A 25767-nucleotide genomic window follows, 5' to 3' on the forward strand; every position below is an offset into this window, starting at 1 on the left:
AAAAATAAAATAAAATGCTGGAGATTACGGACCCCAACTGGGAGCCTGTGAGGAGACTACAACAAAAGGTTTAAAAAGGGAAAAACGTTTTCTTTTTCTTGTCATAAGCATTAAAACTGCAGGAAACCTAAAATCATCATCCAAACAGGAACAAAAATAATAAATAATATAAAAAGAGAGCTCTCATGGCTTTTGGTCCAATTTAAAAAAAAAAAGAATGCATTTAAGCTACCGCATTTTCCGGACTATAGAGCGCACATCACTATAATCCGCACCTACAAAAAAAATAAACAAAAAAAACCAAACTGGAAACGTACATACATAAGCCGCACTGGGCTGTAAGCCGCTGGTATCTCCGCTGCTCTCCGTTTTCCACCTTAATAAATCAGCTATTAAGGACGCAGCCCTGCGTCTCCAACGTTGGACCACGGATTCGTTCACGCCAAGCAGCGGCTTTCGATCTGTACTGCCAGATCGACAGCCTTCAACTTTAAAGCTGCATCATATGAACTTCTTCGTGTGGTTTCCATGATGAGGGGATAAGAGTTTGAAAACATTTCTTCGTCGTGCCTGCTGCTAGCATGTGCTTGTTCTAAATGAAAATCAGCATTTTCTTTTTTGATTTCCAATTTTGACTAAAGCGCCCCCCTGTTCTTTGAAGAAAAATACACAGAAAAGCCGCACCGGGCTGTAAGCCGCATGATTCAAAGCGTGGGGGAAAAGTAGCGGCTGAAAAATACGGTATTAAAGGGCAAACATATCACAATACCTAATAAACACTTTCACATTTTAGAAAATATGGAAAGTAAAGTTTGTCGTTTTCGTTGGAGGCTGCTCTTGTAAGATCAGAGAAATGAGACAGGTGGCAAAAACAGGAATTTGTACAAAGGCCGAACGGTTGATGATTCACGAGAACTCAAGAGCAGAACCCACCGGAGGTTCACTTTGGTCAGAAGGGTGCACCGATTGCAGTTTTCTGGCCGATCACCAATCTTTAAAAAGTGTTGGAAATAGCAGGAGCTTCTTAATAGCTTAAAATGTAAATACCAAACATTTTAAGCTTGATATATAGAGCATTTTTATAACTGCTGAATGTAACATGGTCACTTGATTGTGCTATAAAATGGCACAGAAAGTCGATTTTACATAATAATCCTCTATAAAAACAACAGATTTTGACCAAAGTTCCTTGTGGATAACATACAGAAATAGCTGCACTTAAATAAAATATATCCTTTACATAAATAAGAAGTAAACCGGAAGAATTATGTTAGCTACATTATTTGGAGAGATTGAAATGTCTGTAATATGCAAAAGGTATGAAACATCTACTCCTTTTACATTTTCTGTTTTTATGAATATCTGGCTACAAGGGGGAAAAAACAACAAGGAAAAAAAAAAGCCAAAGCTTCAGGTCAGAACTGTTAAAACATTTTTTAAGGTACAAAGAGCCCTAAAATAATAAGAACCCACTGGGATCTCAGCAATCCTTACCTTGCTGATGTGAAACTCGAGGCGCCTCATGTACCTCTCAATGCTTTTGATTTGCTGCAGGAAGACACAGAAAGCCAGCTTTACTACAACAACAATGCGGCAGCGCATGGCATTTTGATGCAAAAACGTCTCGGTGCTTTTCAACGCAACCTCCATTGGCTTACCTTGTCGAGATCATACAGCACTCCCTGGAGAATAACAACACAAAAAGTTAGGAAAAGGCGTGCATCAGACAATGAGAAAAGTCATAAAATATACATTTTTATGTTGCTTAAACCTAATATTTGCATGCACAGTGTTAAACCACATCGACGTGTTCTCATGGGTCTCACCAGGCGAGAGTTCCTCTTCATGTCTTTCATCAGAGATGTGAGTTTATCCAGCTCCGTCTGATGAACTTCAAGGTATTCACTAAGCAGCAGGTAAAGAAACGTTTGATAAAAATCTTCACAGAAAGGAAATAGCAAATCTCTTAAACATAAACATTTATGAGATTAGTCTAAACATGCTCCCAGGTGGGAATGTTAACGACGATGAACACGAGAGTGTGAGTTACTCACTCCAAGCCTTGTTTGAGAGCCGTGTAGACCTCCTCCAGTCGTTTGGGCTGTGGCTCCCTGGAGCTGCTGCCGCCTTTATGGCCAGATAGGTGGGGCTTCTTGGGCTTCGACTGAGGCTTCTTCGGCACCGCGGAGTTCCCAATGAACGAGTTACAGCTGCAGACGCAGAAAGACGGATGATGATTTTATATTCCACCGGGTCAATGACGTTGAGAAACTCCAAAGCAAAGCTGGTGTGAATAGCGTCGTGAAAAAAGCATTCGGATTAGACACTTGCATATTTCTTACCATTTACTGAGGATAACCTGAGTAAATACAACAAAAACAGTTTACAAACGATGGTTTCACTTATTTAGAGAAACTATCCAAACGGGGCTTTACCTATGTTAAAAAAACAACAGCAGCCCATTAAACTTTAATGCTGGTTGTGCCACCCTTGGCGTCAACAGTTGTCATGTAGTGTTTGTGGTGGCTGGCCGCGAGTCTTTTACATCTCTATAAAAGGTAATTGGTCCGCTTTTCTTGGAAGAATTGTTTTAATCCAGCCACACTGGAGGGTTTAAAGCATGAACAGTCTTTTTATAGTCGTCCCACAGCGTCTCAATCCAGTTCAAACTCTGCAGGGCCCCTTTCGGTGCACTTCAGAGAAAGACATGCAGGTATGGCCTTGGATCATGGCCACAAGCCGATGGCAGGTCAGTCTTCATGGTAGAGGTGTCAGAGTTCAAAACTTTTTGTCTCACCAGTCCAGTCATCATTAAGATGTTCTTTTGTCTCATGTAAATTGGGTCTTGACGTTCCTTTATTGGTCAGTACTGGTTTTCACCTCGAAACTCTCCCAACAAGCATTTTTTGCTGAGTCTCTTTCCTTATTTTTGAATTTGAACTCTGACCTTAACCTTTAGAGATACCTGTCCTGCTTTAGATACTGTTCTCGGTTCCTTTAGACCTCCTGGATGACGTGGTGGTGCATTATTTGATCCAGTTTGGCAGGTGGCAGGTTCCTCATTTTCTTTCCATACTGATAAAAACTTTGTTTCTCATCTTTTCTTGTATTTTTTTTTATTTTATGGATTTAAATATGCTGCGACAGACTGACGACCTGTCCAGGGTGAACCCCGCCTCTCGCCCGGAACGTTAGCTGGAGATGGGCACCAGCAACCCTCCCGAACCCACCAAGGGACAAGGGTGTAAGAAAATGGATGGATGGATTTAAATATGCTTGGCGTGGCTAATTTTTATCAAAAAATTTGAAAAGTTATCATAAGTTAATGATTTAAAGAGGTTGACAGTTAGTGTTCGTCATATGTCAAGGTTTTTTTTTAAATCAATAAATGATATAATCATTCCAAACATATTCTGTATTACATTTAATTATCTCTATCTGGTACTAAAATCTGTTTGGTAATCTGAAACTTTTTCCTTTTTGCAGAAAAAGAATACGTAACACCGTGACTCTCTTGTTAAACACGTTAACAAATCATATCTTCACCCAAGAAGCCCGGACCACCTTATCACTCCCAGGAAGCGTGTGTGAAACGGCACGTATGTGTGCCTATCTGGGAAGTCATGCGGACACGTCCTCTCTGAGCCCCCGCTACTTTTAACTGACCTCAGAAAGGCTGTCATTTATCTTGCTCCAGAGCAAAGTTACAAAACGGAGCCAATAAAGCTCAGAGCAAACTGTGACACTCGACCGTTCATCAGTCTCCTCCCCAGCGGTGGCTCACAAAGAAACCAACAACTGATTCAAAAGGAAGAAGACAACACATCTGGTACAGCTAAACACAAGTCGGGTTTAAAGGAAATGAAAACAATTGTCATTTAAATTATATCATTACAATTATCGGGATACTTGTGAATTTCTTTAAGGAATTAGATATTTATATATTTTTAAAAAGTACAATAAGAGCATTTAAACCCATTATATTTCTACGTAAAATCTCCTGACATTTAAAGTAGTTTATGGTGACATCCAATAAGGTTTCCATGGCCCACAGCATTACACATCTCCTGCCACACTAAACAGCAGGTATTTCTCCACACATCATCTGCTGTAATAAAACTGACCCACTTGCAGCTCAGCCTTATTCTCACTTGAGCAACGCCCATTGTTCAAAGCAATGTGATGATAAAGTATTTCATTAAAGAAAGTTCCGCATCCTTTCATCTTTTGTGTCATTTTGTTTTTAGAAAATCTGTGATTTAATCCATCGCACCGGTTTTAAAAATAGCCAATTCAGGTTCATTTAAAATAATAACAATAATAATATTTTTTTTAAAAAAAACAGTAAAACAAGTCTGTTATTTAATAAAGTGGAAACATCATTCCACAGTTTTGTTTCATGTTTTTTATTAGTTAGTTCTAAAAGTTCCTATAACAAAAAAAAAAAAAAACACTGCAGACTGAACTCGATCTCCTTTTACCACAAATTATTTTTAAATTATTTAATATGGAGCGCATGTTTAGAGACCAAAGAGCTGCCACACATTTTTTTCTCTGCTCTCCCATTAATTAATTTTACGTTACACTCATTTTTGCCCCATTCGTGGTTTTTAAAAGTATCTCAGATTTATCAAACTGCGTTCTTTCCTTCGACCAAACAATCGTCTTAGGGACACGAAAGCAACCGATTCCAGAGCTGGACGTGTTGAAACGCGAGAGTGGAAGTTCACGCGGAGCTGCCACAAATGTAGGGCAACACTGAATCAAACTGCTGTTTCGCCTTGGGGTCAGATGAGCTGCAGTGCAAAATGCTTCTTGACGGAGACACGCTTAGGAGCACGCATATGCACACATGCCACAATTTCTATGCCAACTAATACATTTGATTTCGCGCCCCTGCACAAAAAGTGCAACGTCTGTAGGATGCAAGCATGCATGAATGCCTGCGAAGCGTGATCACGTATCACGCATGAGAAGTCCGTTAGCAGCAACAGAGCCACTCGTACAGACTGCGACGCGCTGCAGCGGCATCAGAGGCCGTATCTCTGCAGCCTTCCACGTCCCTCGTTATCAGAGTGTAACTCGTCTGTCGCTGCAAGTCGCCCACACACTTGAGTCATTCCAACAAATGCCATACCATTCATTCACTGTCTGAGCAGAGAGAAAAGAGAGCAGGGGCATTTCTAAATGGGTTCTCTCAGCAGGACCAGGACAGCTGAAGACAAGTAAGCGCCGAAAAAGAAGATTGTAAAAGAGAAATCCGGAATGGAAGTGTGAATGTGCTTTATCTCTAGAAGGAGGAGTCAAAAACATCATCCTTAAAAGCCTATTGATGTGAAAACTGTAGGATCCCTGTGGGTCACTTGAATGTTTTGCAGAGATGTCAGGAATGAACAAAAATTAGACTTTTCCAGTCTCATATTTGGAAGGAAGGATGGACAATAAACTTCAAGCTTCAGGCTGACCAGGAGCATCAGTGAAAGTCTGCCGTGTTTGTTTTTCCACCATGTTCCACACTGTCCAGACAGTCTGTGATCTGTCAGGGATCTCATTGGTCAGTGCTGCAAAACTCTAAAAACCTTTAACACACAAAACTAACTGCAGGAAAAGCCCCTTTTAACGTCTCCGAACATCTGTTTCCAAGCAAAAAAAACCCAGCATATTAACTTGGCCTTAATATCCACTTCTGTGAAGCAGCAGCTTGAATTGTCGTTGCATTTAAATCAGGATCAAACGCAAAGTAATAATATTTCCCCATTTGAAAAGCATTAATGACAGAAGCAGCTCTGCGACTTCTCAACGCAGCGATCATTCAGAAGTGATGTCAGAGCAGCCAAATGACTGTTTTATACAGATTACTGACACTTCTCATCTTCTCCCACTGTGGCAGCCGTCTCCCTTGGCAGGTTTGATGCTATTCTTGAGTGCTATTCTTCTCCTCTAATGAGCCTTGGTGATGCACGTAGACACAGAATTGCAAACAGACTTGTGCCCTTAGATTTACCCCTTTTTGCATCTGCACACGTTACAAGACTTAAGAAACACGCAGTGAGCTGAAAATACCATGAGTGGGAGCAGTACGTCAGGTTTGGCTGGGATAAACCAGTAATTAGTAGTCCAGGAAGTACATCCTTGAAAAACAGCACTTTAAGTTGTTTGTAAGGACAGTTAGAATTATTGATATTAGTAGTAAAGCCAGAAGGCGTTTTCCTCTTAATACACACATTTTTTTTTTTAAATGCAGCATGCAGGAAAACCTTGTGACTCCAAAAATCATTTTAAACATTCACTTATAGCATTTCTTGTTCTAATCTTTTTAATTAACAATTAATAAAATCTTACACTTTGGTAAAGTAGCAATAATCATCATTAGTCGTGCTAAAAAATAAGGTTTGCTCTACTGTCCATGATTATCTTGGCTATATTTATGTTTGCATGCATATTTAAAACAGCTAAAGTTGACCAAATGCATAATTACCTTTTAAACATAATGAGTAAAAACAATATCAACAAAATTTTAGACAGCAACCTTTAGAACTACACAGCATATTTATTTTTCTATTAGTTTTAACGTGTTCAAAACTGCAATCAGAAATGACTTGGTGACAATATTTCTATTTTAAGGTTAAAATAGTTTAATTACCATATATTTAAAATCTGAATGCATTATCATTCCCTGTTTTATCCAATATAGAGTTTAGTAAAGAAGAGGCTAATGCTCAAAGGCAGATTAAAATTATGAGAGCCTATTTAAATTGGGTTTGTGTCCAAAAAGAAACTTTTTCTGTGAGCAAAAAAGAAATACAATTAAATGGCTGTAAATCTAGCACAGCAATTGTTTCTAAACTAGCTAACCCCTGACTTGCATATCAATTTATTTCAAACATTTTTTTTTTTAAAGCTCATATGGTGGGTTTTTGTGGGTGTTTACTTACCGAGAGCGCCGCTCCTGCAACGTGCTGAATCCAGCGAACGACTGGCTCCGTATGATCCCGTTGGGCCCTCCAGGGGAGTGGGTGCCAGCCGCCATGATCTCCGGGACGCGCGAAGACACTCCTGCGGCAGACAAAGACACGGAGTTTAAAAAAAAAAATCCAGACTTTTCCAGAATCAACTTTACTGTAAAGTATGAAATGCCAACTATGAATTTTTTGGTGATATTTGTAGACTGACAGGCTTCAAAAACCAAAAAACCTGCAAGGATGGAAGGATACAAGGGATGGAGAGAGGAAAGGAAGGACACAGGGCAGGAAGCAGGACACAAAGAAAGAAGGACAAGTCTGGAAACGAAAACATGTCTCCTCACTCTTATTTGATTCCATACTTTCCCCGACCTGGAAAATAGTGAAACGGTATTCTGTGCTTTTCCATATTTGTCCAGACTAAGCAGGAATCCTGAAGATAACCAGAGTGAAGTGAACATTGTGCAGCGCAGCACCAGATTAAGTGCCGTCGGTGATGCTCTCCATGTGGATGAGCAGCATTCAGCGCCTGTCCCAACACGCCTCAGCCTTCTTTAGGTCTCCGTCACCACGTTGATGCAAACAAACGTCAGCTGTTACTGTTACGCCTCAAGCAGGTTTCACAGCCTAAAGCCTTTAGTTGCTTTTCATCAGCTGTGCAGGAGTTTATATCTGAGCTAAAAGACAATATGCAGCTCACCAGACCTACATTTGTTCACAAAGTATTTCTAAAGACATTTTTTCCTTTGGTTTGACAGTCCAATCATCTCTGCAAAAAGATTATCTAATCAGTCCCTTTTTGGAGTTGAAGCACCTTTTATCACTGTGTCTATATTTACCAGCAGCAGATTTCAATTCTTTCCTTTTCTATTCTTTTTCCCTAAGGGAGAAGAAAGCAGCGTGACTGACGTGGGCACTCGGAGAGCGAGCTGAAAATAGACGGCGAAGCAACCAAATATAGCCGTCAGATAATGATGTGGCAAGGATCAGGTGCCCAAAGAGACGATGGGTCTGCCGAGACAACCAAATCACAGCTTCAGCTGGAGAGAAATGACTTTTAACGTCAAACTGTTGTGCAGGTGGCAGCAGGTGGATGTTGTACAATCCAGATGAAGTCCAGAATGGGAGCAGGTCAACTTTTCTGGTTTGCTATAGGCACAAAAACAAGTCAAAGAAGCAGAAACAATGACGACTGCAGAGCCTTTCAAGAGTGCTCACACCCCTTGAGTATTTTTATATCGTGTTATTTCACATAACTATCTAGTCCTGAAACCTTTAGATGCATCCCTGCTCCAACTAGCCGAGACAAAATGCAGCTATGCTGCTATGCATGTTTGCATCTCTAATTGCACAACAATTTTGTTGCAACATAATGAAATCTAAACATATTCTGTGCATACTTTTCCTAGATGCTGACTTTTTTACCGTCTTTGTTTAAAACTTCAACGTCAGCAGAGGCATAAGAGCAGCTTCAGATGGTTCTTCTGCTTCTGAGAAAGTAAAGCAAGACCAAAGCTGTCACATGTTTGAAACCGTGCCCTAAGATAGCCTGGTTCGATGACAGCAATATTTCAGTTCAAACGGAACGACAAGGCGCTTTGCTTTGGAAAGAGGAAACACATGACTACCAGACCGTGGCGAGATAATCTGCAAAACGATCATTATAACTGTGCTACGAGGGGGATTATTTAAATTCATGAGGTAAATTAGAGCAGTTCAAATGTTTAAATTTATTTAGACTCTGGAAAAAAAACACTTAAAGCTCCAGAAAGAAAACTCAGCAAGTCACAAAGTGAGAGTAACTCTAACCACCAAATAATACGTAATGATTCCAGTGTCGATGGCACCGATAGGGTGAGAGCTGCAAACGTTTTGCGTGAGTCATTTCAGTCCAGAGCTGAGAGATAAGAGTCGCGGAGAGAGAGAGCAAGAGAAAGAGAGAAATTCATCAAATCTGATTAGACCCTACAACCATACCAAAGAATCCTGAGTCAGCTCTTTGTCCTGACACAGACTACATAAATCATCCCAGAGTTTCCAGTTAAACAACTTTGCAAACATGGAGGCAGCAGGAAAAACACTGGATTTTTTTTTTCAGGCTGGTTGCATCACCCCAGAGCTTCAACAAACCCTGCTTTCTCCCGCTTCTCTTTATGTCCCCAGACGAGACAGACAAGAGCCATGTGGGGGGCAGGGTGAGGCCTGCGTTATCATGCAAATGCAAGCAAACACACACACACACACACACACACACACACACGCACACACACACACACACGCACACCATCCAAGGCACTATAACTGATTGAGCCGTCCACCTGATATCGTCACATTGAGTCTGAGCGCCAGACAGAGTGAAACACAAAGACTCGACACCAAAGAAACACGAGCCAATTTGAAGTTGTAGGACAAAAAGCTAACAATGGCTAATAATAGCAGCAGGATCTCCTGAAACACAGAGGACCTCAGTGGCCGTGACGCTTCAGTTCAACCATCGTGAACCAATGGCTGTAGAAAAGAGTTTTACCCAATAGTGGATTTTATTCAGTTTGGCAGACAAATAATTTGATATTTTTAGTCACAAGGTTTTGGATAAACCATTATCATGGTACCGTTGTGCAAAATTTAATATCAATCACATCCTGTTTTGTTAGGGATTAATTAAATATGCAAACCTACACTTTGCATATCAATATATTCAAAGGACTTTTAGTAAAGTATCTTCCCCCTTTCAGATTTTCTGCTTCTTGCAATTTCATTCAAATGATTTCAATTAATGAGGAAACCAAAGACAAAAAGTAACATCTCTTGTGTAGAAATCTTGACCTCTTCTTCGTAGAAATTCAGTCTCAGTGAATGAGGTGACTATTTAAGACATGGTGGATTTAAGACCAGACTGCTCCAAAACCTCGATTCTTTTGTCTTTTTAAGGCATTAAAAGCTGGACTTGCTGTTCTGATTTGGACCATTGTCCTGCAGGAAACCCAAATTTTCTTGAGCTCAATGGTCAGAAAACATTCTTCAGGACTTTTTTGCTTGACTGTATAATTCAAGGTTTCATCAATTACAAGGCTGCAAAAGCTGAAACAATAAGACAACTCATTACACTTAACACTACCACAATGTTTGTACGTCAGTGTGATGTTCTATTTTTTTTATTTTTATTTTTTAAAGTCAGATAATGCTTGTCAAAATGTTCTACTTTAGTGTCTGCAGTCCACAAAATATTCTACCAAAAGTCTTGGTGAATATCGTGGTTTATTTACAAATGTTTTTCAACTTTGATCTCTCTAATGGACGCCATTTTTTATTCTTGTTGAAACATGAACACCGACCTTAACTCAGGTCCACAGTGCTTTAGATGTTGTGCTAAGAGCTCTGGGTAATTTGGTAGGCTGGTCACTCCTGGGTAGATTCACTCCTGTTCCATGTTTTTAAGCTGAACCCAAAGCTGACTTGCCAAAAGTTAGCCATTCATTTTTTTCACATAAGGCCAGGTTAGCTTGGATGGCGTTTTTTTTTTTTTTTTTTTTAACTTTTGTTTGATGAACTGAGACGTTCCAAGTGTGATGAAAAAGCAAAACCTGCAGAAATCTGTAAGGGGGCAAATACTTTACCACAAACTGTTTAACCTCTAATATTGCAATAACACCAGGCCCAAACCACCATTTGGGCCCATTTCAGTGTTTTTCTGTGCTCTGCGTTTATTTCTCTGACTTTCTGACTCAGTACAGTCTAAAATAAGAGCAGCGAGTGGGAAATGATAGCTCATCTTGTTACCTAATGCTCTCTGGCTAACAGCAGAACATGATGGACACTCTTCAGAGCACTCTCCCTGTTTCCTTTCTATTTCCTGTGTTTATAGGACGCAAAAGAAGCAAAGGTGGTATTTTATAAATACTGATGTTCCCAAATGGTACACATGATGTGTTTGAGTTTCTTATTTTTTTGGGGGGGGATATATATGTGTATAAAAAAGCAACGCTTCCACTTGAGGAAGATTTGTTTTTTTCCACAGGAAAAACCTGCCTCTAAGTGTAAGGTGGAGGCTTCTTTGTTTGGCCTACGTGCATTTCCAGGAACTCGCCCACTTTATAAAAAGATAATCATCTTTCCCCTCAGAAGCAGGGATAACATCTGTTCTTTAAATATGCTCACCATGTCTGTGGTTTAAGCACATTTCCCACATCTATAAAAGCAAAGGAAGTTTATACAAGCGGCACAATAAGCAGACAAAACGAATGTTTGTATCTCGGGACCAGGGAGAAATGTTTGGTATCAAGAGGCTGCAAACAAGGAACTGGTGGATTTGGTTTGTGACCAATTATACACGTTTGATCTTTTAATATCCACAATACCCTTGTTATTATCAGTTTATTAGCAGAATATATAAAAATCAGTCAGAAAACTTTTATTCAGCTCTCTTGACCAACTCCTTCACTCGATAAATCATGTGACTGTACACCAAATCACCTACAAGCTTCTAAAGTTTCACTTTCAAACTGTGACCAAAGGAAACGCCAAATTTCTAATCAATGTTTCAGGATGAATAAAGATTTTTTTTTCACTCATTACCTCATTTTGAGTCAATAAAAACCCTTACGCTTTGTTTTCATCTTTAAAAGCCAGATGGATCGTATTGGGGTTTATCAACAATGCTAAATGCAGCCGCCTTTCAACCCATTTATCTTTTTCCCAGCCTGAAATATACATTTGCTTTTCAGGCTTTTTAAGGCTTTCTTTCTATATCTAAGCCTTAAACTGATCAGTATGCTGAGCTCCACTTGGCAGAGGTCACCATATGACAAATACGCAATTAGTAAATGGGAGGAGGCGGTGCAGAGCAGGGAATCTGTTGCAGGACCAATTTGCTCTAAAGTCCAATAAGTAGTAATGTATTAGCCTTACCCTTGACCGTTACTTAGCTGTGTCAGGACTTGCGGACGCTGAGCTCAGAGGGTGACGAACATGCAGGATAAGTATATTGGAGTCAATAAAGAGCCTGCGGGTATGAGAAGATGAATGGGAAGCCACTGATCTTTTATAGAGAGCAATCAAACAGACACCCGAATATGAAAGGAGAGCTCAGGATCAATGTGTCGAAAAATTACCTTCATACCCGTGTTCTTAACAAATCTGTTTTTTTAATCGTTAAGCGTTTAGTAAATATTTGGATTGCATGCACTTTACATCTGGATCTGTTTTTCTTGTAAAGTGCCTTCGAATAACACCTATTAGTAAGTTAAGCTACATAAATAAACGTAATTTATTGGAAGTGTTTTGATTAATTACAGAGCAGCCAGGATCGCCTTCAATCAACAAAAAACAGAGTTTTTAAATTCTGTAGACGGCTTTAAAAACGACACTCCATTCATGTTTTTTTAAGAAGCATGGAGGCGACTCAGATATTAGTCCTAAATTCTCCAAGAGACTGTGTGACTCACTTCTTCCTCTTGGACTTTATTAAATTATTCTTCATCTCCTTATTTCCCTCATCACCCTGCTCAGCATCACATTGTGTCATTTCCTGACGGATGACAGTGAGAGCAACGCACACTTTCTGCTATTACGCATCACCACAAAAACAACCGCAGACTTCAGGGTCTTCAAATAATTTGTCTGATTATTTGCACCCTAGCATGAACAGCTGGAAAATGCTTTCAGCTTTATGCGCCGTTTCTGGCTTAGCAGTTAAATTCAAGCTCGGAGCTTTTTACTCAAGTCACCCTTACATTTGTTTAATTCTGTCACCAAAGAGTCGATGCATGTAGGCAACACTCCTAAAAGATGTTCAGCCACAGAGCAAAAGTTGTTTTTGTTTTCCAACCCGTTGGTTGGAGCGTTCGATATTAAAATCAACCACAAGTTTCATTGTATGTGTTGGGATTTTAGGTGGCAGAGCAACACAAAATGGTGGATGCTTGTAAAAAGTTACAAAAATTGCACCATATTTGTATCCACCCCCTTACTTTGATGGCCCAAAATAAAATCCATTAAATGGAGAACATCCGTTTGTATAAATCCAGCAGTTCTACGAAGACCTCAGAGATTTGTTAGCGAACATTACTAACAAAGGCCAAATATCAAAGCAGAAGGTAAGGGAGGAAGTTGTGGAGAAGTTTAAAGAAAAGTTAAGTTACAAAACAATATATCAGACTTTGACCATCAGAGATTCAATCCATCATTTTAAAATAAGAGGAAAAGCTGCAAACTGACCAGAGCATGGCCATTCACCTAAACTAACAAGCTGGGAAAGGAAAACATTGATCAGAGGAGCAACCAAGATGTCCACAGTAACTCTGGAAGAGCTGCAGAGATGCACAGCTCGGGTGGGAGAATCTGCAGATAAAATATTAGACCTTACTTCCTGATTCTGGGCTTTGTGGAAGAATGACAAAAAGAAAAAAAAAGTTGAATGAAAGCCACAAGGGGTTAATTTGCTTCAACCTGCCACAAATTCTGCAGGGGAGACAGTAAAGATGTGGAAGAAAGTCAGAGGAAACAAAAATTCAAGCGACAGTACATTCCCACTGTGAAGGATGGTTGTGGCAGCATCATGCTATGGGGTTGCTTTTCGTCAGCTGCAGCATGGAAGCTGGTCAGAGTTGATGGGATGATAAACACAGAGCAATCCTGGAAGAAAACCTGCAAAAGACCTGAGACTGGGCTGAAAGTTTCCTTCAGAGAGAAACTCTGACATGAAACAAGCTTCCAGCCTTCCGCTTTCAGAGAGATTTGAATCTCATGAGTTATAGAAGAAGTTCGGCAAATTTGCAAAACAGGCGGCAGCTCAGCTTCGGTATCATTGTGTATAATCCCTGCATGTAAACAAACCCTGCTGCTCTCCTAAATGATTCCCTCTAATGATCCCATTAATCATTGTACGTTTTCCTCTGCCGCCGAACGTTAGCGCGCTAAACAAACCCTTACATGTGGCTGACAGCCTCCCACCCCTGTTCGCCCTCCTCATTCAAACTCAAACAACTGCGCACAGCTCAACTCACAATTATAACTCCTGTAAAAAATTCCCACAGTGTGCGTTTCAAAGTGTGAGCCGTTCCAAAACAAAACAAAAACAGCGTCAGCCCACAGCCCATGTTAACAAGAGAAGGCTAATTCTTAACGTCTGTATAAATTAAACTCACCATGGCAACAGCAGACAAAATGGGATGAAGTGAGTTACGCAAGGCATCGCTCATGAGCCAACTCCAGAGAAGTAGGACACACACACACTCGTGTTACAGGGCTGGGGTGTTTTAAGCACTAAATATTGACTTGTACAAAAAAAAAAAAAAAATGTTTTTCAATATTCTAAAGTTTACAGATGCTCAGCTGAATCTCTACAAAGTCACGACAAGCTTATGGTAAATGATTTTCTTTCTTTTTTTTTTCTCAACTTTGTGCACTTGCCATGAAATGATGTGATCGTACAAGTGAGAAAATATTAGAGATTAAAGCAGGGAGGAGATAATTAAAGGTCTTATGCAAAAGAGAAGAGGCTGAGTATGAATATGCAGCAGCAGCACTGAGGGAGATAATCAAGCAGTTTGCAACCGAACAAATCCGAGTGATTGAGGCGATGATACGTATCCAGGTACCACTCAAAATGAGATAATGCATTCCAGCGAAGACGGAAAAGCCGCCAGGGTACGCGCACAAGTGAAGCTATAACTAATTACATGTTTATGTGAACTGGATCTGAATAGAAGCTGAAACCGTCTACCAGCCCAGAGCCAAAACGTGCAATGCTGCCGCTGCCTCTTTCTGATTTTCATTTCCTCTGATCGTCTTCATGAAATGAAAGGTCTGCGACGCCTGGGAGAGCGCCTTTAGGTTGCTCTCAAAATACCTGCACGCGCTTTGAAAAAGTATTTCCAACCTTGCAAGTTTTTTTTTTTTTGTCACACTTAAAAGTTTTGAATCAAACTAATTTTGATATCAGGGAAATATAACCAACTACATACAAATGTAGTTTTCAAATTATGATTTTCTTTACTGAGGGGAAACAAACTATCCAAAACAACCACCTCAAAATTGACAGTTATTACCCTCAGGGCTAATAACTGGTTTTGCTATCCAGGCAATTAATCTTTTAGAATCGCACTAAAGGAGCTTTATCCCACACTTATTTGCAGAATTATCTTTATTTGTCCCATTGGAGGCCAGAATCTTAATCAGGTTCTCTTATTTAAGCCCAGACTTTGAATAGGCCACTCCAAAACTTCACATTCTGTTGATCCTCCTGTGCTTTTGATCATTGTCCTGCTGCATAACTTAAATGCAATTAAGCTGAAGGTCACAAGCCGATAACTGAATGGTTTGAGATTTTTTAACCCATTTCTTGTTACCTTTAAGTGATTTCTTGATTCTACACATCAGGCAATAATGAAAACATTGCGTGGATATTGAAACTGAACCAAAGCTTTATGGTTAATTCATGACTTAATAAGGAGGGCAGGCATATTTTCACATACGGCAGAGTTGATGAGAATAGTTTTCCTCCTTTTATAAGCAAAATCATCACTTGGACACATTTGAATTCTCTGCATTGCCAAGATACAGACTCAAACTTGTACAGCCACAACAGTCACTCAGCTTTAATCCTCCTTTCATCACATTAACCTTCATACAGTCTTGGAGAGAACACGTTTTGAATTCAGATCGCCTGCAGGTAAAGCACATGACGCTGATAAATCTGCAGAGCACCCAGAAACACAAGCACATTTCTGCTTATGGAGAACCACCAGAGCAAAGAGACGAGAGAGGCACAATGCAAATGGGAATTGACTATCCTACAGGGCAGAAGGCTCATGATATTGCTTCTTAATCAAATTTGAGATTTGCTCATTTAGAGCTACTTTTGCAGAGCAAAATGATTTTGAGAACAGAGAGCCTCGCTGTGTTCTAGCGCCGGGATAAAGCATGCGTCCCTCCCGTGGACAGCGCTTTTATTCATCCTTAGTGGAAAGGTTTCTCATAAATGGCAAAAAGACAGGAAGGAAAATTCTTTAAGACGACAGTGTGGAGGAAATAATGTGTGAGGCGAAGATGAAACACCTTTAATAATAGAGTTCAGCTTTCACAGCGAGCAAACAGCGAACATGCACCCAACTGAGAGGAAGTCAGATGAGTCTTATTCCAGTTTCTGCAACAAGCCAATGACGTAACAAAGGTATAGGGAGCACTATTCTATTGCTGTGGGACAACTATCGGCATATTTCTTTAGCAAGGATGTTTCCGCCAGCTAAAGAAAAAAGTAAAAGAGTAAAAAATACAAAAGTTACAATAACAAGGTTCATAATCTTGGCCACCGAAAGCTTATTATTTTCACTCGTTTGAGTTTGTAAAAGAAAAATGTGGCAAAAAGCCCAATAAAATTTCTAATTTTAAGGTTCTAACGATGTAATTAGTGAATTTCATATTTGCTTAATCCATCAAAATTAAGTTTTTTCCCCCGCTTTCGAGGAAGTAATATTAATGACTTATGCTCCAATGTCTCAGTTTAGTGCAGCTGTGAGGAAAGCAGAATTGTTTTAGTTCCAAGTTATTTTTTTCATTGGTTAACGGTAAATTTAATTACAGTGAGAAGAATGTTTTATTTCAGACTGAAGAAAGAAGCTAAAATAATTAGTCTTTGGTTTTTACAATTACCGACTAGTTTATTTCATATTTTATGAAAATCACCCGATTTTGAGAATAAACTTATACTAACCATTCATAATGCGTCCCATTTGTTAAAAGAAAAAAACTCTCAGCCTACTGGATTAATAGAAATTGTTCAAATCATATTTTTAGAGGAGAAATGCAAAAATGTCTGAACCTCAAATCCACGTCACCACCGGTCAGACTGACTGCATCTCCATCTCAGATGACCCTAAACTTTCCTCTTACCAAATGCGTCAGTCTTTATATCTCAAATCTTCTGTTTTTTCTCGCCAATTTGCTAACGAGATGCCGTACTTCATCAAAACATCCAGCAACACTTCAGACCTGTTGTAAATGACAACCCCCAACTTACAACCAGTGATTTTTCTTTCTGGCAAGAACGGTTATTAATGACGGAAATGAGTGATGATATCACAGCTCAGAGCACACAGTTTCTAAGTGGACGCCAAGACAAAGCTTGACAGATTTTATAACAAAGGACTGATTGATGAATTTGCTTCAGGTAGTGAAGTTAGTAATAAAACACAAACCTGTCTATACAGGATCTTAAAGTTTTAAAATCCTAACGGTAGCCTGTCAAATAGCAGGTTCCTAATTTGGGGTTGCACAATATTAACACGACACATAACTGCCGTTCTGCTGCTGGAAACTGTGACGATAAAGACGAGCACCTCACCTTTTCTAGCGTCTTTTTCTTTGACAAATATTAAATAATGTGCGTCAGTCACTAAATATCAGCTGTGGGAATTAAAGACACCTCACAGTCCCTCCCACTGGTCAAATATATAACATTAACCAAATATTCTAGACAATTATGATTCGGTACATTGTGAAGCTTAAATATATATGTCACACCTTTCGAATACCGAGTCAAAACAAGAATCTGTCTGTCATGTAAAAGAGACAACATGGCAGATTATGAGTCTATGAACTCCAGCCACTGTTATCTGATCTTCCTCTAGCCATCGGTGTGTAAAATGCGTCACCTTGGTTAAAGAGGTGCTGTAAACCCAACCCAGTGATGGTAACGAGTTCCCACAAACATTGAACATTGATTTGAATGGCATTTATGTCCTTCCTACAATAAACACGTTTTACACTAAGAATTGGGAATTTATTTTGTTCAATAATTCAGCTAAGGAGGAACTTAAAAGAGGTGTGTGTGTTGTTTTAAAAGTGGCGTTACAGAATCTGAATGACCGGAGTGATGAGATGTAAACGCGTCTGTTTGTGTCTGATTTTAGACCAGAACCATCTAAAGCATGTACTTATCGTGTATAAAGTTTCTACAACAAACTGAAAATCAGGCGTTTTGCTTTGGCTGACTTTTTAACAAGGTGTTGTGATATGAATAAAAATTTGATTTTAATGACATAACCTAATGACTCCAGCTTACTTTTTTTTTTTTTTTCTTTTTGGACCAGAAATAATCCTAGAATCCTGACCCAGGGAGACTGCTCTGATTTCTGGTTCCTCCCTGGTGATCCTTAAACAAGCACAGCTTTATCACGTCAACGCTGAAAACAAGCCGGACAGAATAAATAATAAGAGGAATCATCTGACTGTCGCTTTACTTAAACACAAACCGGGGAGTCGAATGTGCTGCGGTGGGAATGTTGTAAAAACAATCTTCCTTCTGTGAGCGTCTGCACGTCCGAGGAGAAATCAGCTCCATCACATGAAGTCTGAGATAAAATCGAATTTTCTAAAAATGGGGTAGAGGGGGGAAGAGCATGCTGGCAGCGTCCTGATTTAACCCCGCTTCATCTCCTCATCACCTCTGTCGCATGTTCTCACATTCTCCTCTGCAGTCAATGCCTAATAAAAGCCAAATCTTATTCCTCGCCACTCCAGAAACTTTTCTAGCAGTTCAAAGGCCTCTGAAGCTCCTCCTGACCCCGACGGGAGCGTAAGAGTGGTCAGACTTCCTCTCTTGTCATCGAGATGTGATTATAGTCACTCTGTTCTAATTATAGGTCATCTGGATCCTCGTGGGGCAGAGAGAGGGAAAAAAAAATTAGGGTCAGGATACAAAGTGGCATTTAAATGGACAGATGACCGGATTAAGTCAGGCGTGTCTGGACTGAAGTTACATTCAGGCAGCTGTCATTGACATTTCAGCGGCGGAGAGCAGCATGTAATGTCGTTTGAGAACTGAAACCCGTACCGTCATCAAGGCCATCTACCCAATAAGAAATGTATTTTTAAATCACATTCATGCTTTAGCAGCAACAGAGGAGGAGGGTTTGAGTTACGTGGATACAACAAGTTTCCAGTATATAATTTTTTTTTTTCTTCTAATACGAATTAAAAGCTGAAACAAATGATGCAATGTCAGGATATCTTTGCAAACAAAAAACTAACTAGGACGGAAGCAGTCGCTTTTGCTTTTTTCAAGCCCCCAAGCCTGCAAAGTATTCACAGATTACAAAAAACTAAATTGTGTATGAAGATGACATTTCAGACAATTTGTGTTTGTAACATTTTAGAAGTCGGCTTATAGTTTGGCCAAGATTTATAAGCAAATGTTGTTGCTGTTTCTTTAAATGATATATAAAAAAACCAAAACTTATCTTTCTTTACTTAATGTCTAAACAATGTATGACGCTGCGATAACTTTGTTTCATTGTATCTTGGACATGAATTTTCCCTTACCTAAGGCGACCCCGTTATTGATTTACTGAATTTGTCAATAAATCGTCCGGTAAGCATGAGAACCAGCCGTTTTGTTTGGTTCGTTTTATGTGACGGATGAAAAAATGACCAGCGCCGGAATGCAGGCGCCACGTAAACAGGCCTGCGCCGGTTGTTTCAGCTTCATTTGTGATTTTTAGAGGTAAAAGATAACATTCTCCTCGCTGACAGCAGCTACTGTGGTAGCGACGGCTTTCACAGCAAACTGAGCATGAAATAAAAGCCAAAAAAATCCATAAATGGATGGTTTGAAAATGACATCATGCTTCTGATTTTACGTTTTTGTAGTTTTAAACAACGAAACGAGGCACAGCTATGTAAACCCTACTGATCAATTTGAGCATTTCTGATGTTTCTCGGTCAAACGTACCAACCCGTAAGCTCACGCTCTCCAGCTATATTTATTTCATAGGAGTGCAACACATCCCAGCAGCAGCATCACTCTGGGTGTAATTTCCAAACTGGTTATGGTGGATTAATGTTCTGCTCATTCCTCCTGTAGCCTTGACGAAGCCATTACCATAATCCTAACTGCACAACAACAATTTACAAAGCTTCTGAATGCCGAAAAGGAAAAAAAAAAGAAAATCGCGATAAAACTAAAAATCATCTCTCCCTGGCAGAGAAATCCACTGGAGGATACAGCTGTGCCCCTCTGCATCAACTCCAGTTTCACTGTTACATGTTTCAGCTGGAGACCATTAGGCGGCTCGGTGCAAAGGCTCAGCAGGGAGAAGAGCCATGAAATATGTCTTGAAGCTCTTCTAATACAGCCACTTACGAAGCACTAGAAATTAAACATTTAACAACTAAAGTACACTCGAGATTGAGGGGCCTTAGAAGTGCAGCGGCTGTCTGATACCAGCAGAGGAAGCATTTTTCAGTTTTTTTTATGTGAATCTAAATATTAAAAAAGTTTTAAAAAAAAGAAAAAAACAGACTGAGGGGGGAAACTGAGTCAGTGAATAATGATAAGGATGAAAAATGTAAAAGGTTTTCCATGCTATATCATTACCATCTGTCTCTCCACACATCTGCTCACCCTACGAGACAAACTCACTGTTCAGATGAAAACCGGAGACAAGACGACGAATGAAATCTTTTTCAAACGGGACCTACTTTATCTCTCTTCTAATCATGTCATTCCGTTGCCTCAATTTAAAATCCTGATCCGTTATATTTTAATTGTTGAGCATCTTGTAAAAGTAGCCATACGGCTACGGCTTTTGTGGTTTGTCCCTTGAACAACCACAAAACTTCAGTCTATTTCATTTGGATTGTGCACAATAGAGCAACATTGGATACAGTGGATTATACTGAGCTGTTAACAGTATAATCCACTGACTTCACAGCTTCTCAGAGCTGTGAAGTCCATAATCTGAACATGGAAAGAGTTTCACACAACTGGACACCAATTAACACGCCCAAACTGACAGGTTAGACAAGGAGAATATAATCAGAGAAGCAGTCAAGAGGCCTATAGTAACGGTGGAGGAGCTGCAGAGATCCATAGCTCAGGTGGGAAAATCTGATGACAAAACATTATGGTACACTCCACAATTCTGGCCTTTATGGAAGAATGAAAACAAAAGCATTTTTGAAAGAAATATGATGTAAGATATATAGAATGAATTACTGCAAATATATTATTCCCATGAAAAAAAAACAGTGGCAGCATCATGCTGTGGGATTATTTTTTTTTAGCACAAGCAGAAAATCTGGTCAAATTTGATAAAAAGGTACATTAAGTGAAATACAGAGGCAACAGAAGCCTTGAAACTGAGGTCCACCTTTCAGCAGGACGTCGATCATTAAAACAAATTTTTTATGCAACATTTCAAGTGTGTAGAAATAAAGACAACATGCTAGAAAATGTATTTCCAATACCTTAAGAAATATCCTTGATATTGGTTTCAAAGCTCGTTTAGTAGTGGTTTAAGTGGCGCTCTTAGCAGCGTCTTAAGATAACAACGATTTTGTTGAGAAAACCAAACTTTAAAACTACTCTACTAACAGCAGGAACGGCCGTTCTAACCCCACTCTACTATTGCACAATGCCATTAAAACACATCCGTCATCCAGGACGCTCGTGCCCTTTATTTTGCACGAGCGTCACGGTGGCAGGAGGCTGGAGCCGAGAGAGAAACGTTGACGGCTCATGTCCGACTTATTGCCAGCAACCACGGGGAAAACCATCCAGACGGCTGCAGCTGGATGTGTCACCAATCTGCCGCCCTGCCACCAAAACAAAGCAGCAGACATAAAGGGATCATGACACACAGATGGGGACCCACAGCGAATCCTCTATCTGCTGGACTCCGCAGAGACAGAGCACCACATACCAAAACAGATTATGAGCTTATGACCCCGATATGCTTATGGCAGCCATAACGCAGCCGCAACTCCCTGGCAGTATGTCAAACATCGCAGCTCACTCATGATATCAAGTTCATCTGTATGGCACAGTCGGAGCTGATGATTAAGGGGAAAGCGTTTTCACATTTGTGCGCAAACAAGGAATGTTGTGCCGATCTGCTCGGAGACAGCGAGAGGCAGGGTGAGGATAGGTTCAAACTCCCTTCCATAAATTCTTCGCCTGTATCTATGGAGGAGTTTGGAGACAGGACGGGGAGGGGAAGGCAGGGAGGAAAACAGATGGGAAGGGAATAGAGAAAGATCCAGGGAGAGGGATGGAGAGTGAGAAATGTGGAGTGGGACAGAAAAGTAAAGCGAGAAAGATGGAAAACCCACGAGAGAAATGAGCAAGTGCTCGTGGCAGTAGATGTCCCTCAGAAACTCGCATTCGCCCGCTAGCAGGACGTTAACTCTACTGTTCATCATTCCTCATAAAGCACTGCTTCTTACTTATTCAACACCCACAAATCCAAGCAAACAGATGGTTTCTGTGTTTATAGTGTATAAGTGCAATGACTTGGATGTGATATCACTGGAAGCACAAAATGCATACTTTCTTTTTTTTTTTTTTTTTCTTATTTGCAGGTTGGAGAGGGGGTTCTGCTTAATCAGCACTAGTCCAAAAGGCTGCAGAGCCTCCAAGAAAGTCTCCTTTATCTGCAGCTTTCCTATACACCTACGGTAAGGAAAGTTCATCCAGGTTGCAACATTCAGAAAACAGGAAGTAGCGAAATTGGAAAAAAAAAGTGCTACAAAAACAAAACATTGCATAACAGCACAAAAACACAAGACATAGTCACATAAGGAGGAAGAAATGTGGATATTTAAGTTTTAATAAACAGCGACGTTTTCAGTCATTTAGAGAAGCACACACGGTCTGAACTACATTTTCTAACAATCATATGAATAATATTGACCATTTCATCGTGGGTGGACAAAAAAAAAACTATCTTGGATCTAACTAAGGATAATGACTGCACAATTTTGTCAGCCGGTTTCGATAAAATCACCGTTTAGATTTTAACATTCCCAGACACAACAACCTGTGTGGCCACAATCACCGTTCTCCTTTCCCGTCCTGCTGACCGGCCCCAGAGAACACCGTCGCCCACATCCACAAATCATTCCTTCCAGTTTTCTCAGTCCCAATCGTCCGTCCACTCCCAAACTCTACGCTTCCCTCCACATACCGACAACGGTAACAGCCAAACAGCCTTCTTGACACCAGAAGCTCCCAAACCGAGGAAGAATCATCTCCCACACCCAGCGAGGAGGCAGTGATAGCAGGACTGGACCTGTCAGGTCAGGCTGATAAGGCCCTGCAGTCGCACCAGAGGCCAGATAACCTCTGACTCAAAGCAGAAACTCACCTTATCCGACCTGATGGGACGTTTGTCTCCGTCCGTTCTGCATATGATCAACAAGCACAGGAAGGTTTTTTTTAATGAAATCTTTGTGCAACGATTTGAAAGACTGTTGCTAAAAATAAGTTTGAAAGCACCTTGACAGACATTAAAAATAACTTTATTGTATGTTTTTAAATAGGCTGTCCCGATTTTCTGTTTATCTTTAGAGTTGCAAGATTCTGAAACGCAAAATGAGCATTTAGTCTAGTGACCGTCTAGTCAGACCTTTCGCATCTTTGTTGATTTTGCTTTGCAGGGAGATTCTTCACACTCGCCCAAGAAAAGACAGGAATCATGCAGATAACATGGAGACTCCATGTCTTATGTGTAAAGCTCAAAGATACTCCTCGGTATAAGTGTCACGCTGTTCTAAAATTTAATTAAAAGTAAAAGAAGGATCTAAATTCCTAATGGGCCAAAACCAGCAATTAACTTAATGAGTAATTAAAGACTTCCAAAATAAAGTTTGCAGATAGAACTAAACCAGTGAAGATAAAAATAATCATGCTGGAAGTTTAACACCCATTTTTTTTTGCAGATGATCTTCAAAATAAAAACTCCATATTTGACCATTTAGATCATTGCAAATTTAGGTTCCACATTATAAACAGAACTAATGCCAACATTTCACAATAAAAGCGTAACTTTTTTTAATTGAGCCAGTGAAATGGAAATATGAGTCGGTTTGGCATTTCAAAATAAAATCCTATGCATTACTCCAGAGTACCAGTGTACCCAAGCGTTCAAAATAAAATTCATTGCCGCTTTCCAAATTAAGAGTCTTGCTTTTTCATGGTTTGGTCGTAACAAAAGGCGAATTTGATATTCCTGCGCACCAAGTGGCACCATCAAAATGTTTATAGTTTAAATCGTTTAAGGCATCCTAAAACCTAATCTCGGTGAAATATTAACAGTAAAAGCTTCCTGTGTAAACTGCATTCTAAAGAACAGTTAATATTTCAACCATCAATAAAGCGAGGAAACAAAGCAGACTCTCCTGCTGTAAGAATGTACCCTTTCCCTTCCCTTACCGGCACGACTCATAGATGGAGACAGACGTGGACAGAAAAGCAACATTAAGAGGACAAACAAGAGGCTGTCCTAGGAAGAGAGAAGGTCAAGAGCTTCATATCTGAGAACTGGACCAAAAATAAACTCTTCTTTTTGTCAACAATATTATAATCAAGCTCTAAAGTAGACAGTAATTTATGTCACATGGGGTTGAATGATGAGTCTACCGAAATGTTTTGATTTGGATAAAACCAAAGAAAAGTTGCAAAGCTTCCTCTAAAATGGGTTTGTCTTCCAAATCGTTGACAGCAGAAGGAACAAAACATAGACAAAAGTAATGTTTCATCACCCCGCGGCTGGCCTGTCATTTTAAAGCCACCCTGTGGCCATCTTACATACTGTGGCGACTTGTCAGTATTATTGCCTGTGATATTTAGTTTCACAGCCACACCGACTTACTGGATGGAGACTCTGGGTACAACCATGCCACTAGCACATATTTTACATACCACCGTTTCAAATCCAAGCCTGCCACTTCCTGTGTGCTACAGTCCCCCTTTCTACAGAAAATACCAACCAAGCAAGCGTGATGAAGATGGAAATCAAGCAAGACTCTGTCAAATGTTTGGACAAACCACAAAGCAAGTCTTGCATGCTGCTTATGAATGCTGGATATCACTTGCAGCACTGAGAGTTTCACAATCTTTGATTTGTACAATCTGAAAGCAAGAGTTGCTTTCAGATTGTAGCGAATGGTATAATAATTAGAGAGCATAGAGTGGCAGTGCTGCTGCACACTGCTGACCAGCTGCCAGGAAGCTTTTCTTATCCTAAAAAAAGATGGAAGAAGTTCGGAATTGCACGGTATTGCCAAGAGTATTCTTAATCATTCTTAATTCTTAGGGTTAAAACGTAGCCACACTATCCTGCTTTAACAGAGTTGAATCTTTTGGGAGGTCAGTGTCTGACCTCATATTTGTGAGGTCAGACACCTCATATTTGTGAGGTCAGACACTGACGATGGATGAGACGGCCTGACTTACAGATTGAGGACACCAAACTTTCCCATCCATGTCTTTCTGGACTTTTCCTTGTGTGTTGGTGAACAATCATGTTAGATTAGGAAGGGACCATCCCAAACTGTCCCCACTGGAACTAAGGGCTCAAGTTCAGACAATCCACAAAACTTTACTCTTGACAAGGTTCAAATATTCCAGCAACTACCAAACAGAGACCCATCAACTGGATTTCCAGATAAAGAGGCATAGATTTTCAGGTCAAGAAGTGTATCTCTGGCCCAGTGGTGGCATGAGTTACACCACTGCATCAACGCTTTGCGGGGCCCTTGGCCGAAAAGCCAAGGGCCCCGTTCCTCTAAGATTTCTGTACACTGATCTTGAGCTAATCTGTGGTCCACATAAAGATCAGAGATCTGTAGCTACAGAGTCTGGATAAAGTTTTCAGTTATGCACCTGAGCATCCATTGACCTCGCTCTCATAAATGCTTGAAGAAGCAGGATGCAAGCCTACAGTCTGCAGCTATGGCAGTGGGTGGAACATCTGAATTCAACAATTTGGTGGGTGACTAAAGAGCTTTGGCAATATTGTTGATT

General features: G+C 40.1%; 1 protein-coding gene across 8 annotated transcripts in view; it reads right to left on the bottom strand.

Annotated features, from left to right (window-relative positions):
* ripor2 (RHO family interacting cell polarization regulator 2) overlaps positions 1-25767 on the bottom strand; it is a 69775-nt gene that overhangs the window by 20137 nt on the left and 23871 nt on the right. For 6 of the 8 annotated variants that reach the window (XM_008422028.3, XM_081612126.1, XM_008422030.3 and 3 more), the window contains 5 exons: positions 6936-7056; positions 2055-2210; positions 1827-1905; positions 1659-1682; positions 1495-1548 (listed from right to left, as the gene is read on the bottom strand). In XM_008422028.3, the coding sequence (XP_008420250.2) occupies positions 1495-1548; positions 1659-1682; positions 1827-1905; positions 2055-2210; positions 6936-7056 (434 nt within the window). Of the gene's footprint in view, positions 1-1494; positions 1549-1658; positions 1683-1826; positions 1906-2054; positions 2211-6935; positions 7057-7306; positions 7440-25767 lie in introns of those variants that run through there. The other 2 variants (XM_008422029.3, XM_081612127.1) reach the window with 2 other exon arrangements.

Source organism: Poecilia reticulata, chromosome 11 (assembly GCF_904066995.2).
Source record: "Poecilia reticulata chromosome 11, P_reticulata-male-v2, whole genome shotgun sequence".
Taxonomy (NCBI): Eukaryota; Metazoa; Chordata; class Actinopteri; order Cyprinodontiformes; family Poeciliidae; genus Poecilia; species Poecilia reticulata.